The sequence below is a fragment of the Paecilomyces variotii genome (assembly GCF_004022145.1).
Source record: "Paecilomyces variotii strain CBS 101075 chromosome Unknown C8Q69scaffold_2, whole genome shotgun sequence".
Lineage (NCBI taxonomy): Eukaryota > Fungi > Ascomycota > Eurotiomycetes > Eurotiales > Thermoascaceae > Paecilomyces > Paecilomyces variotii.
The window spans coordinates 3,779,053-3,793,968 of record NW_021167141.1 but is presented as its reverse complement, the minus strand read 5'-3'; the positions used below and the strand labels follow the sequence as shown (position 1 = coordinate 3,793,968).

The following is a 14,916-nucleotide window of genomic DNA, read 5'->3' as shown; positions in this document are numbered from 1 at the left end:
TCTGAGTGGTCCATCGCGAACTTATCTGGGCTTATCTTAGAGTACTTAAGTAGTTCTTGGCTTCACCTTTCGGCGTCGCGACGTGGGCGGTCACACTCACTTCCCCCACACGCTACGCTCGTCTCTCAAAGTACATCCCATAGCATTCCCCGTCTATCACTGTCTGACATATCCCTTCTCTATGATAAGCTCGACGGACCCTGGCCCTGGTCCTTGTGCTGCCGGCGCCTTTACTCACTCTCTTTGCTTTGATGTGTGAGAGATTACGGGGTCCTCGGAGTCTTCTTACTCATTATCTCACGTAGATGCACAAGGTAGAAGTGAACATCGACCTGCTGATACCTAAGACCATGACCAAGCTTGCTCCAAAGGAACGGTATCCTCCTCAATGGCAGAATACCACAGCGCGCAAACAACACAATGTAGGGCGGAGGGTAGTTTGTGGTTTGATCGCCTTGGGCTCTGTCCTATTTCTTTCCTACAGACAGCCACTGCAATTATTCCCTGGGAGCAGCGGTCGACCTTGGGAGTCTATTGAACTACACAAAGAAGCTGGGTTCCAATGGCGACAGGTACCGTGTTATCAACTGCTCATAAATTCCGAGGCACTCGCTCACATAGATAGATCTCGCCGTCTCCGGAGCTTGAGTATCATGACTGCTTCGATGGCTTCCAGTGCGCGCGCCTTGAGGTCCCCATGGACCACCGGCATACTGACGGAAAAGGTCGCAAGATGGCTGTGGCCGTCGCCAGGCTTCCTGCAAAAGTTCCCGTCACAGATCCTCGATATGGTGGCGCGATTCTGATTAACCCGGGTATATTCTGACAGATCATAGTTTTAGTTATGCACATGTGCTAATACCTTCCAACAGGTGGTCCTGGAGGCTCCGGAGTGGCCCAGCTCCTTATTTCAGGTAGGAACCTGCAGACCATTGCGGATGCGGATGCAGATCCTGCGTCTGAGTTCGATGGATCACTGTCCGACCTTCCGAAGTATTATGATATTATAGGGTTTGATCCACGCGGCGTCAACAATACCACGCCTGGGTTTACTTGCTTCCCAGATACATTCTCTAGACGAAACTGGGAGTTGCAAGCGGAGGCTGAAGGGATGCTGGGAAGCGGACCGGGTTCTCTCATACGCAACTGGCAACGATCGATGGCTCTCGCAGAGAGCTGTTCGCAGGTCATAGCCACTAGCATCAATGGAGAAGAAGCACTGGGGGAACATGTCAATACGCCACAGGTGACTGCGGATATGCTTGAGATTGTCGAACGTCATGGGCAGTGGAGAGAACGCCAGGGAAAGGCTGCCCAAGCGGCACAAGATATGCAGCACGGCTACGATAATTCCCAGGCATTTGTGGAAAGGACTAGATGGAACAAGGGCAAGGAAAAGCTTCTCTACTGGGGTCGATCGTACGGCACTGTCCTAGGTGCTACATTCGCTGCCCTGTATCCAGACAGGGTAGAACGCGTGGTTCTGGATGGAGTGGTCGACCTTGATGCTTACTATCTCACTTCCAGTCCCAGCGTGCTGGCTGATTCCGACGCAATCTTCGAACGTTTCGCGGAGTACTGTCACACTGTTGGCTCTGAAGGCTGCCCTTTCCATCACCCCGGCGGACCGGACGCCATCAAGAAGGCTTACAGAGAACTTCTTTCTCGCATTTACGATGAACCCTTTGCTGTTCCCGCTTCACTCTCACATGGCCCAGAGGTCATCACGTGGACTGATGTAAAGGTGTTGACACGAATCGCCATGTACCAGCCATTGATAGTGTTCCCATTGTTTGCAGAATTTCTCGCAGAGCTGAAACAGGGAAATGGCACCAATTTCGTTGGTTTCAAACAAGGTTCTCGAGAACCATCTTGCTTGTCGGATGAATGTCTCCTTGCCGGACCGTGGTCTCGAGAATGCAGTGTCCCAGGAGGAAATGAAAACTACGCAACAGCAGCAATCCTATGTACGGATGCAGAAAACCTGGGAAACGTTGATAGGCAGGGATTCAAGGACTACTGGGAGTCTCTTAAAGCAACCAGCGAAACCCTTGGTGACTACTGGGCTCATGCCCGTTTAGACTGTGTTGGGTGGAAGGCCAAGGCCAAGTGGAAATTCACCGGTGAGTTCTGACGGGAATAAGACGTATCCTGGTATCTATCCTTTCTGACAATGACGATAGGTCCTTTCGGCGCAAACACCTCGTACCCTCTGCTCTGGATCGGGAACACTCTGGACCCCGTCACCCCTCTCCGCAGGTCAGTCCTATGAAACTGTGCAAGGTAGATCTGATCTTGTGAGCATCCCAACTGACGTATACCACCAGTGCCCAGAAGATGTCGTTGAAATTTCCTGGCTCTGTCGTCCTGCAACAAGACTCCGAAGGCGTAAGTGAACCCCTGGACAACCTTCTGCTATGCTGCCTCTCTTCCTGTTAGACAAACATGGAGCCAACATATGATAACTGACGATCGATATCTTCAGCATACCACCCTGGCAGCTCCCTCTTTTTGCGTTGCCAAAGCCGTCCGCACCTACTTTCAAACAGGGGAACTCCCAGCTCCGGGTACGGTGTGTCAGGCTGATCTAAAGCCGCTGATCGGAGCGTCACCATCATCGGTCCTGTACGCTGCCAACTTGACACCGGGGGACCGCGCACTTTATGCTGCCATCGAGGACGAGGTCCGAAGCTTCCGGACGGCAGGCCCTTTCAGACCACTGTGACTCTCTCGCTTCGACCCGCAAGAACTAATGACGATATTTGATACGAAGACGCCTGGAAAGGTGAAAATTCCGGCTAGATACATACAGGCGATAGGATGCATATAGAAGATATACCCGATCGACAGGAAATATATGATTATTATTGATGATTGATGATTGACCTGGTCTCTTCTGCGTGCCCGGTCTATTCTCGGTTACCCGTAGTCTCACATGAGCTTAAAACTAGAGCAATCCCACGTGCGTATATGGGACTACCAATAGTTGTATTTCAGGGGTTTCAGCCATCATCAGATGGAATTACATTACATGGAATTTACTCCTACTCGAATTAGATTAGATCTTCAAAACGGCCTCGTTTAATTCACCAGTCCGGGATAGGCGGAAGCGTCGGGGCACCCTAAACCGAGAAGGGAAGGGGTAATAATGCGCTATGAGGAAGACGCGGGAAGAAGAATTGATGACAACAGTGACTACGGTGGGACAATGGACTGACCATCTATGTGTATGTCTCAGAAGGGACTCTCGGGAAGGTAAATATAATTTATGAGGTGTAAACACGCCAGATAGATCATGTCCAGCGAGTCCGGCTTTCTGCAGCATGATCTATCCACTGTAGCGTAGAATCGTACTATGGTAACTATATGTTAGTTAGTTAGTTACTTATCTACTTAGATACTCCGTATTCTTACTCTAATCTAACAGCTGCACGTCAACCAGGGATCGCCAGCCAGGGAGGTCATCACGTGCCAGGCACCCGGCAGATCCACCCAGGGAGAACACAACAACGATCATCGATGCGATTTCAGTCAGTCAAGCCTTCATTCAGCATTATTCGACCATCTCCATCTCCAGTCAACATCCGAATCCACCGGTGGATCTTTTCAAACGGTATTAGCCCACAATAACGATAATAGCGGAGGATCGAGAGACTATCCCAAAGTAAGCAATTCACTTTGGATGGGCCCCCGTCGGGGACTACTCTAGACTCTAGAGTATGTGAGGGCGGCAACGGATGCTGGCAGGGAAACAAACCAAAAACAACAAACAACAACAAGAAGAAGAGGGGTTCCTTATCACTTTATGACCTGACCAGCTTCCCTGCAACACTATTATTCCGACTTGGTGTCTTTGCTCCGTGATCTTCGACTGTGGTTTTATCAACTGCAAATCGCCGGTCAATTCAACTCTAGCGCAATTACTGATTCTATTCTGGGTCACCCCTCCCCCCTTGGTCCAAGCAATCCAATTTCCACGGGACCCCCATCGTGGATACTCCGAAACTACCGGGCCTGTTTTCATTCCTCGGTCCACGGAATGCTACTTTTCATCTAGACCGCAAGCGCTCAAGCATCGAAAAAAAGCATTGGCCAATTATTGGCTTTGGGAAAGGGGAATTAACGTGGTCGAGTCGCGGTATGCAAAAGAGGGAGGAATTCTTCCCAGGATGGACTATGTCTCCTCGAATACCGTTTTTACTTCACCACCAAACAACCACCACGAGAGCTGTCAACTGCGTCGATCCTCCCGCGGCTACTCGCTCTATTCACCACCACCACCGCCACTATCGACGCATTCCCCTCCGTCATCGTCGCCTACTCAGCCCTCCAAGCCGTTTAGCTTCCAGAACCGGCGGTTGCAGCTTCGGAACGCGGGTTTCCGCGCCGCTCAGATACCCAGTCGAAAGATATCGGATCATCTCACCACGACATGGAGGTCATTGTCTGGGGGTTCTGAGCCAGAGACAGACAAAGAAAACATTCTGAGTTGGCCCACCCATGACGACAGTTCGCGCGAGAGTTCATTGAGGAGGAGATCGAATATACTGCAAGAGATCAACAATTCTAGCTCCCGCCGTCGTCATATCTCACCACGTCCGTCGATTACAGCACTATTCGCAGACCCCTCTCCTCAACAATACAGCCCTGGCTCATTATCGTCCCCTTCGCTAAAGAAGTCAGTCCCCAGACTAGATCCCCCAATATCCTTCGATGGGTCGGACGACAGTGAATTCGATAGTGCCATGAAGAGCAGAGAATATTCTCTCTCTGGCAATTCCCCGTTGGGGCACAGTGCTGGCGTCATCAGACGGAAAAGGAGAAGTCCCAGGCGGCAACAGGCGGACTATGAGACTACTAAGTACATCGAGCATCTGGAGGCACAGCTGGCTGCGTCCCAGACCGAGCTGGACTCGAGGCAGACTTCCCCTATCAAGCCGCAGCTCACGAAACTCAGGGCTCTCAATGCGGAGATCAGGGCTCTCAAGCAGGAGCTCGCTGACTGGCAGGACAAGTTCGAATCACGAGTCAGGGAAGAGGCTGGGTCAAGATTGGAGACGGAATCCAAATTAAAAGCAAAGATCTCGGCGCTACAAGAGAAGATCGAAGCGGATCAGCGCAGGATACAAGAGCTGACATATGAGAATGAGATACAAGCGCAGAAATTGCGCGACTCAGCGGCACTCAGTTTGACTAATCGCAGTCTCGAGAGGAGAGTTGATGTGTTAACAGAACTCCTGGCAGTCTCCCCGACTAGGACAGATGCTGCACGAAGTCCAACTCGGATGGATGCACAGTCGCCCATCAAGAATGGAACTCCTCGACGTCGGCCAAGGTCAATGATGCCTTGCATTCCTTGCTCGCCCAGAGCGCGGCACGATGAAAGTTTTCAGCCACTCACCATTGACCTGAGTACCTCTGACGACGTACCATGTCTTTCAGTTGAGGCCGCAGAGAACATGAACTATGAGCAGGTTACAGCGGACACGAGCTCGCCAAGCACACGCCCCGACTCCATGCTGACGGACGGCCTCTCCGCAGACTCCACTCTGCTATCATCAATGCTCAAGTCTCAACGCAATTCTACGCTATCGCAATTCTCTTCTACGTCAGGCTGGGGTTTGCCTTTCCCCTTTACCCCCGACATCCAGGGAAAAAGACAGAGCCGTCATAAAAGCATGCGCCGGTTCCCTTCTGGTACCTGCAACCTGAAGCCATTAATCCTAGCATCAGCCACTGGGACCATGTCTGACTATCCGTCGTCTGCCCCCTTTGATCGTCTTTCATTTTCACAGCGAGACTCGCAGTATTTGTCACCGACAAGAGGGTTTCTGGACGAACATGAATATGATGCCTGGGATGACAAGAGCACGTCCGATGGAGCTCAGCAGAACTCTCTTGATGCGCTAGAGGGACGGACGCGCTACTATGAATCATTCGAGGAAGCTGTTTCAGGGAGACAGAGAAGACGGAGGCTCCACATATCACAAACCCAGCGGAGAGAACAGGGATCGCGCTCCCCTAGACCCTTATCAGGCCCATTTCCCAATGAGACTATTCTGGAGGAAGACGGTCATGAGGAGTTCGAGACTTCACCCCAACCGGGCCTGTCTCTCGGTGCATATAGTTTGCCCGAAACCAGTCATATCCGGTTTCAACAGCAGAATATTTTGGCGCACGAGATTGGCGAAGACTATATGCAGACTCCTTCCAAGGGTTCTTTGAGAAGGCATAAAAGGCAGCGCTTTGGCATAGACAGGACACCACAGGGAAAAGGTAACCAACTGACGCCAAATGGTTGCTCGCCTGTATCGGGAGCTATCTGTGGGGAAGCTGTGGACATTCTCACGAAGTACTCGTCCTGGTTAAAGGAAGTCCAACGACACCCTACCGAACTAGCTCGAAGGATCATTGCGAATGCATGGCATAGCAATTGGAAGCGGTTCGGGAAGTTATCCTGGTGGGTACTGGGCCTTTTCTTTGGACCACAGGTTCGAGACGAGTGGTGCAGGGAGCCTTCGACGACTGAGGCGGACAATTACGACTGGCATCGTTACTCAATGGCCACGTTCCAGGTACCACATGCTTCCCATACTGCAGATCAGCAGCCAGACGCGGATACCGCACTCCTATCAGAAACGTGCAACCGTTTGTCAGGATCAGCCTGGTGCGACGTCTCCAGGGCACGAGACGACGGAGACGAATCTCCCGATAAAGGTCAATTGACCAAGCAATCATCATTCGGCCGATCATTAAGCCTCTGGGCAAAGTTTTCCTTTGCCATTGTGATTGCTATTGGGTTGGCTATCAAGAATGGTCCTGGAAGTCTTTTAGAGGAGGGCCCGCGAGTCCAATCTGCGGTGATTTTCCAGGATTCGAGTAGGTCAGAAGGGAAGGGCTCGTCGCCTAGATCTGCGGACCTACCGCGATCTCGATGTTCCTACTCAAGTCACGTTGAGAGGACTGGGCGTTCTGAAATGAGCGGGTCGACCGCGTTCGTTGGAGATGATGTATGGACGCCTAATCTTCCCGTGCACGAATTTCCCCGCAACTGAACCTTTGCATAGCGGACCGCACGATTCATTTTTGTTTCAGCATTCGTTCCAGTTCGACCTATTGGTGTCAACTGTTATCGCCCTGGAACCCTGCCAGGGGGCTTTCATTGTGGAGGCCATACTTTACTGATCGTGCTTCGATGCCAGTGACCTTTTTATTTTGCCTTGATTGTGGTATCGACCTGAGTGTTTTATATCTCCCGTACCAAAACTGAATGCGAGGCAGTGTGGTCGATCGAATCAGACCCGAGCTTCAGTCAGCAACTGGATGGTGACCCAGACTGTCAGTGACAGAGAAATGGTCCCTTTTCACAACCTCACCAATCTAACGACCTTAACGATTTTCTCAATTTTTGCATAACCGTGCTGCCAACACTCGGTAAGCCGGACACGACTTAACGCACTGCAACCAGCACACTAGACAGCGTACTAGGCGTCGGGTCGGACCGGTATGAACCGGCTTTTTGCTTTCATTCTTTTAGCAGGTCTTCCTTCCTTTTCTTCTTGTATAATAATACCCATTGGCACCGCCCATCACCTTTGGCGTTTAGGTCTTGGTCTTCTTTTCTTTTCTCTTCTCTTTTCGTCTTTTGGTTGCATTGTATCCCCTGTACATACATACTTTATAACTGAGAATAACATAACCATATCCAAATTGCCAAGCATCCTGATATCTCATAGAATACTACAACATATATGTATGGATCACTCATATCTCTATACCTATAATCATAGTGTCGGTGTACAAAGCAAACGCCAGGTGATCTGTCAATCATCCGTTTGCAGCAGATTCTTTGAATCCTGATTATACTGGATTACTACTAGATTACTAGATTCTTTATATACTAAAGATAAACATAGGATCAAATCCCCCCCCTAGACCTAAAGGCAAGCAAGCAAGCTATTCATCAAGTCAGACCTTGGCTTCCGTGCTAAAGCATTCGACACATAAGTTCAGCTCTACTTACATCGCGCAGTGATATAATGCTGCTTCTAGTTAAATAAACAGTAAATAAATAATAGTAGCAGCAGCAGTAATCAACTACTGGCGCAAAGCTATCCATCACTTACAAGATTAAGTATTTATAATTACGTGCGTCTTTCAGAGTCTTTTAGGTACGGAAGTGAGGAATTTAATATTGAATTTTGTCTAAATGAATAATAAACGTTTCATTCAGTAGTTACCAAGTCAAACTAACCAAGACTACTACTACTACTACTACTAGACATAGATAATAGCGAATATGCCCATACACGGAATTAACCCTGGCTCCATAGCGCGCGCGAGGTCGTATTTTAATTTAATTTAAAACTTCTTAAGCACATGACGAATAAACTTAGGCCACCTGATCCATTCATTGAGGAAGAAGATATCGATGTCAATGCTGATGAAGTAAAATGAATTTCAAATTCAAAAAAAAAATCCAATTTCTCTAGCCAAATACACAAAGAAAGAATATCAAGCTCATTTACAGTAGAGCCGCGCGCGCATTCGAGTCAAGACCAGCTCAGGATGAGAGAGACAGAGATCGGGTCACGTGATTAGACACTAAAGAAGAAGTTAAGCAACAGCGCCCGGTATCATATCATATATGTATATGGAAACCGTTCTCTCATGGATATCACGCAGGGGGGCTTGTAAGAAGAAGACGAAATGATGGAATTTGATAGATACAATGGCATAGCAGATCAGAGACAAAGGCGTGAAGTTTGTATCAGACACTGATAGTAAAGTGTGTGGTGGGGGGGGGTATCCAAGCGAGCCTTAGAAGGCGAAAACGGCCATCAGACCAGCGGCGACAGCGATGGCGCCAAAGCCGGCAGTCTTGCGGTCCGCTCCACCGGTGTAGGTGGGAGTCGGGGAGGAGGACTGGCGGTTGGTAGGGGTGGTAATGCTGCTGCTGGAGAAAGTGGTGGGCGTCACGGGCGTGGAGGAGCTGGCGGCCTGGGTAACGGTAGAGGGGCTAGCCGCCGCTGAGTTGGAGGGAGGGATGGCCGGGGTAGCGGCGGTCGTCTGGGTCGTCTCAGCGGGAGCGCTGGAGGTGGTGATGGACTTGATAGCGGTCTTTACAGTGGCCTCGGTGGTCTCAGTGGAAGAAGCAGTGGTGGACTCAACGGCGACAGCAACGGACGAGGAAGAGGAAGTGACAGGAGCAGCAGTGGTCTTGACAGCGGCAGCAGAGGTGGGCGCAACCGCAGCGGAGGTGGTGCCTGCGGCGACAGCGTCGTTCTTGATGCCAAACTGGGTCGAGTACTGGTACTGGCCGGTGCCCTCGACGATGATGATCAGACCGTAGTGGGTGACATCATCCTGGAGCGAAGTGCTTGGGGTCCAGGTGAACTCGCCGCTGTTAGGGATGTTGCTGGCAAGGGTAGCAATGGGCTGAACGTTGCTGCTGGGGCCGCGCAGCAGCCAGATGGACACATCACCGGGAGTCGTTGGCTGCCATTTGATCTGGTAGGGCTGACCCACGGGGACCTGGTCGTTCAGACCGGGAAGAGCGATAGGGTTGCCAGAGGGTCCCTGGGAATAGTCGGGGGTGGTGGCAGCAGAAACAGTGGCCGCGAGGGCAGACAGGATAGAAATGGCAAAGAAGCGCATCTTGTCTGAAATGATATTTTCCCTTTTCCTTTCTTTTCTTTTGTTTTGGCAAAGAGTTTCAATGGGGGTATCTGCGTAATAAGCGAAAGAAAGTTGAAACAGCAGAGTATCTGGACTATCTCTTGGTTTTAAACGTCAAAAGGAAATAAAAATGAATGTAGTCAGAATCCGACTTGCGGGAAAGAAAGAATGACTGCAGTGAGAAATGGACTGCGACACAATAGGTGATGATTATCACTGAGGGGCGAAAGAGAGAACAGAGCGAGAGCAAAAGGTCAATAAAGAGCGAGAGGTCCTGGTATTTTATTAGTTCCAAGGCCGTGCAGAGACAGACAGCATTAGCAAAAGGGGAAATCAATCTGAATCCACCGTCCCTTGCGGCTCTGCCACGGTCCAGCATCAGGCCCTGCGCCATGTTACGATCTTTTGGCGCCCCGGTGGCATAGCGTTGCGACTTGATGAAGGACCTGCCTTAAGGGGCCCAATCAATGGGTCGCAAGCCAACAAGAATAGAGTCTTGAACCATCTAATTCCAGGCACCCTTCGGACATGGGCGTTGCCAAGACAGAGGAAAAGTTCGCGATGGAGGCAAAAGAGGGGCCATTGTTGGGAATGTGACTCCCTGTGGCTGGCGAGCACCCAAGTTCACCTCGTGTTTAAGGTCTGACAACTAATCAAACTAGTAATCAGTTACCAGGCAAAGGCGAGCCATGTAGATCCCCGCCTGGACAAAGCATGAAGGACCGTTGTACATTACATACATACATAGTATGTAGCATACCCGCGAGCAACGTTGAAAGAACGTGGAGGTCGCGAAGATGGCCCAGGATTATCAGGATATCTACCTGTTGTTTGTCGCCCGTTGATGTTTTCTCAAGACTCAAAGAGCAACACCACTCCACGAGCGCCTCAATTGGTGGAGATGAGGGGCAAATCTCGGTATGGCACCGGAACGAGCCTTTTAGCCCGCGAAAATTAATTTATCGATAGCAAAGATGCCTTCAGCTAAGCTTGATCTGTGCTGGACCGGGTGATTTCCCCAGGTTAGCGCTGGCTCGTTCTGGTCAGGCGCGCCGGTAGGGTTTTTCATCGCTTCTTGTTCTTCGGTTGCGCGAGCTCGTTGATGACCAGAACTGCCGTAAGCGAGATGAGCCCGAGCAAACGAGAGTTCTGGATCGTTTAGCTCGGTTGTGTTCGCCTCTTCTGGTCGTCTTGGGTTGCACGATTTATTTTGGGACCACAGCAGATCGAAAGGGGGGAAGCGCCGATCATCCGATGGCTGAAGCAGTCGGCCAGGTTGCCATTATTATTATTATTGTGATGATCGCAAGAGTCGAACAGGTCTCACTAGATAAACTAGAGGGCCGTTTCGGTTGCTCGGATATTACTACAGCCTTCACGGCCTAGTGCTTCATAACCTAGAGTATAATAACTTAATAATCTCCATGATGATAGCATTCAATGCCGATGATCTCGCTCCCAAATCATATCATATCATACTGGTTAAATGTCACGAACTACAGCATCGGACTGAGCTAACCAACTGCTTCTGCGGTCCGCCCTGTTCCTCGCCATGACTGGTATCACTCGTAAAAACAATGTCTACTCTGCTGCACGCATAGTTCAGTGCGTCGCAATTAGTCGATCCAGGTAACCGACTTGGTCACCATAAACTCCTCCAGGCCAGAGGAGCCTCCAAACCGGCCGAAACCACTGCTCTTCACTCCGCCGTGAGGCAGCACAGGCTCGTCGTGGATGGTGGGAGAGTTGATGTGGACAGCGCTGCAAGCATGGATCCGTTAGCAAACGACTGCATCGATCGGGAGGTGGCATAGATGGGACCAAGGACGGTGCTTACCCAGACTCGATCTGCTTTGCAATCTTCAAGCCGCGGGCCAGATTCTCCGTGTAGACGGAGGCAGTCAGGCCATAGTCGGTGGCATTGGCCAATTCAATCGCCTCCTCATCAGTGTCTACAACCAGCAGAGACACGGTCGGGCCAAAGGACTCGGTTGCGAAGAGGTCCATCTCCTTGGTGACATTCTCGACAATCAGCGGTCGCATACTCGCCTCGCTAGCCTCCCGGGCCTCATGGTCTCCCCAGATGACCTTTGCACCCTTGGAGACTGCATCGGCGATAAGCCTCCGATTCTTCTCGACCGGGATACTGTTCACCAACATCGGTGCCGGCGCGTCCTTCCCGAACACCTTCTCGGCCGTCTCCGTTAGGACTTGGCGGAACTTGTCCAGGATGCTGCGCTGGACGATGATGCGCTCTGTTGACATGCACACTTGGCCAGCCTGTGATGTGTTAGCAGAAAGTCTCACTGACCTGCAATCGCCGATCGCAATCTACTTACATGAATGAAGGCACCCATCGTGCAGCCCATAGCAGCCTTGTTCAGATCAGCGTCATCCAAGACAAGCGCACCGGCCTTGCCACCCAGTTCGAGCAGCACCGGCTTGATGTACTTTCCCGCAAGCGATCCGATAATTGATCCGACCGGGGTGCTTCCAGTGAAGTTGATCTTCCTCACCGCGGGGTGGGCGATCAAGGCTTCCGTGACGGCTGGAGCGTCCGAAGCCTGGTGGTAGACGACATTGAGACATCCAGCGGGGAGACCAGCTTCCCGGAAGATGTCGCCAATAGCCCAGAAGCACTTGGGTGCCAACTCTGAGCCCTTGAGAACGACGGTGTTACCAGCGGCCAGGGGAATCGCGACAGCTCGAGTTCCCAAGATAAAAGGAGCGTTCCTGGAAAGGTGCAGAAGTGTTGTCAGTATCAATTGCCGAATCGTTTCCGTAGGCGACCGGGTATGGTATATCCCTTACCAAGGGGCAATTCCCAGAATCACACCATAAGGCTCCTTGTAGACGATGGCGCTCTGTCCCTCTTCCTCCACGACGGGCACTCGACCTTCCACCGACGAGATCCTGCCGGCAAAGTCGCGGATCAGAGTAAAGCCAAACATCGAGGTCATCTGCGCGAATATCCTGCTCGCACCCGTCTCCTCCAGCTGGATCCGGATCAATTCCTCCTGACGAGCCTGCATGATATCGGCCGCTCTCAACAGGATATCACGGCGATCCGACGGCTTCATCTTCTTCCACGCGGGGTACGCAGCCTGCGCCGCGTCCGCCGCGCGTTTGGCATCGTCGACAGAGGCGGCGCTGGCGCGATGGATCACCTTGCCGTTGACAGGGCTGGTCACATCGAATTTGGTCTCGGTCTCGACGTCCTGACCGTTGATGATGAAGGGAACAACTGCGGGGGCGGCCATGGTGAGCGTCCGTCGGTAAGGAATTCTAAACTCGGAAGGGCGAAGGTGTATGATAGAAGGAAGTATGCGACAACTCCCAGCGATGTGCGCGCCCTGCCGTTCTTGAGTGCGAGAGCGCCGTCGAGGATCTCCTGGCTAGGGGGAGATAGCTCTCCTGGGGTTTTGTATGCTGGCCAGGCGAACTTTTGGCAGTGGCGGCGGGGTTAGCCCGAAGGTTTCGACAGATCTTTCTCCCAAATGATAATCGCCAGAAAACTTCCCCATCCGGCTCCACTCGGTGGTGGAGAGAAAACCGTCTGTCAGTTCTCGCCCGTCCATTATTATTTCCCCCATGTATGTATGTATCTTGGTGATCCGAGGAGCGTTTCTGAGCTGTCTATGGTCGGGAGTATGCTTACAGCTGTATGGTACAGTACAGGGGAATCCAATCCATGCTGCTGGACGATCCGTATCGCCTTCGTTGCTGCAAGGGACCTTTTGCAGGCCTGACTCGCCGAAGGGGATCAGCTATTATTTAATTGCCGGTCTCTCTCCCCGTCTGCTGTTCTGCTCCCGCAGAAACCAATGGCGCGAGGAGTCGCTGCGATCTTCAAATCCTGAACGGTGGACTAGATATCTCGAGAGGTCCATGCATGCACCGTTTAGCCTGGCTAGTCTAGATAGTGTCGATTTTGCTGCACGGACGGCGCGTGCAGCAGCGGAAATACGGACTACGCACGATTCCTCGGTATCGCAATCGTGGGAGAATACCGAACGATGAGGACTATCACCGTACATACTCATGCGACACCTAGACGCTCATGTTCGCATCGATATTGGGAGTATCTGGAATATCACTCCAAGATAGATAGACATATAATAATAATAATCTCCGACTCGGACTTCCCGTCTGATCGACCTGGTTTTTACGGACGTACCAGAAGTTACCATAATATCCCGAGGAAGAACAGCGGAATTCCCGAGCAAATAATAATAACTAATGGAGACTCTTATCCGCTTACTCAGTTACTCTAATTTAATTGACTAGTTACAGTAGTTAACTTAATTGTCCATTGACAATTTGACCTTATCCAGAACCCGGAGTTAAACGGTCTTGGTTCCCTGCTTAAGGCCGCTGCGATCCAGTGGCGGATAAAGATTCATCATCTTTCTGTCAGTCTCACTCATGGAGAAAGAATTAATTAATTAACTACCTTAACTATGACTGCTGGCTACGATAATTACAGTGGTTCATCATTATTCCCTAGACTAGAACGCTGATCGTCCTCACGTGGCGCTTTTTGGTCCTCGCGTTCAATGTTCCGATCTCGCTGTAGATAACTAGTGCGGGCATTCATTTATCTTCTCGATGATTCCCCGGCGAAGGTCCTCAGGATAAACCGGGGCATATCTACGGTAGATAGTCTAGGTACTACTCTTCTGAGAACGGAAAGAAAAGAAGACCCGCGGCTCGAGAACGGGCCCCGAAAACCTCTCCCGTTCACGATTCCCCTCAGAACATTCTTTTCTTTGGAACATATCTACCCGGACCCATCACTCTGTACTTGAGTACTACTAACTAACTATGTATGAAGTGGCCAATGATTTTCCCATTCCGGCTGACTTTCGATCTGTCGAGTATGTCACTGCGGATGTCTAATGCCCTCGTGCCGTTCCACGTGGCCAATTCTCTCGGAATCGTGGATGCTTTGAGGACCCATAGGAATACATAATAGATAGAGTAGTTAGTTCCGCACTGGAGCTGTTGGGCACCGGGATACTAGTGGGTGGGAGAAGAAACTCTTTGGTTCAGTCACATTCCAGCTGATGTTCTGGAACATCACGTTTTTCTTCATCGAGCTTCGTACGGAGTAGAGCTCTTCTAAGTTCTGAGTCCTGACAGACTGCTAGTACAATGTAGCCCCACGGGCCTTAACAAGTACCGTCGATTACTGCCGGCTCGAGGATGGGTCGAGAACAATGATAGGGAATCCTAGGA

The 14,916-nt window shown here is 50.9% G+C and overlaps 4 protein-coding genes across 4 annotated transcripts; 2 read left to right on the top strand and 2 right to left on the bottom strand.

The window, feature by feature from the left end:
* The first annotated feature begins 87 nt into the window (after positions 1-87).
* On the top strand, positions 88-2,997 carry C8Q69DRAFT_459279 (TAP-like protein-domain-containing protein). The gene is made up of 6 exons (XM_028630062.1): positions 88-572; positions 626-815; positions 873-2,123; positions 2,184-2,259; positions 2,328-2,388; positions 2,486-2,997. Exons 1-6 carry the CDS (start codon positions 306-308, stop codon positions 2,723-2,725), a joined length of 2,085 nt encoding a protein of 694 aa, XP_028488181.1. The 5' UTR covers positions 88-305; the 3' UTR covers positions 2,726-2,997.
* A 151-nt stretch (positions 2,998-3,148) lies between these two features.
* Positions 3,149-7,055, top strand: C8Q69DRAFT_442689 (hypothetical protein; the record flags this gene model as incomplete). The annotated part of the gene is made up of 4 exons (XM_028628864.1): positions 3,149-3,200; positions 3,239-3,255; positions 3,428-3,664; positions 3,819-7,055. 4 exons carry the CDS (start codon positions 3,149-3,151, stop codon positions 7,053-7,055), a joined length of 3,543 nt encoding a protein of 1,180 aa, XP_028488180.1.
* A 1,765-nt stretch (positions 7,056-8,820) lies between these two features.
* On the bottom strand, positions 8,821-9,657 carry C8Q69DRAFT_442688 (GPI anchored serine-threonine rich protein; the record flags this gene model as incomplete). The annotated part of the gene is made up of 1 exon (XM_028628863.1): positions 8,821-9,657. The coding sequence occupies one exon, from the start codon at positions 9,655-9,657 to the stop codon at positions 8,821-8,823; it is 837 nt and encodes a 278-aa protein (XP_028488179.1).
* Positions 9,658-11,294: 1,637 nt separating this feature from the next.
* C8Q69DRAFT_398265 (aldehyde dehydrogenase domain-containing protein) lies at positions 11,295-12,938 on the bottom strand (the record flags this gene model as incomplete). Its single annotated transcript, XM_028627804.1, has 4 exons — positions 11,295-11,439; positions 11,516-11,958; positions 12,018-12,411; positions 12,490-12,938. The coding sequence occupies 4 exons, from the start codon at positions 12,936-12,938 to the stop codon at positions 11,295-11,297; spliced, it is 1,431 nt and encodes a 476-aa protein (XP_028488178.1).
* Positions 12,939-14,916: the final 1,978 nt, after the last annotated feature.

Bases quoted from the DNA above. Each gene is read 5' to 3' on its own strand.
- C8Q69DRAFT_459279 (XM_028630062.1), top strand. From the start codon at position 306: ATGCACAAGGTAGAAGTGAACATCGACCTGCTGATACCTAAGACCATG. The intron at 816-872 runs GTATATTCTGAC...ACCTTCCAACAG, and splicing joins CGCGATTCTGATTAACCCGG to GTGGTCCTGGAGGCTCCGGA. The intron at 2,124-2,183 runs GTGAGTTCTGAC...CAATGACGATAG, and splicing joins GGCCAAGTGGAAATTCACCG to GTCCTTTCGGCGCAAACACC.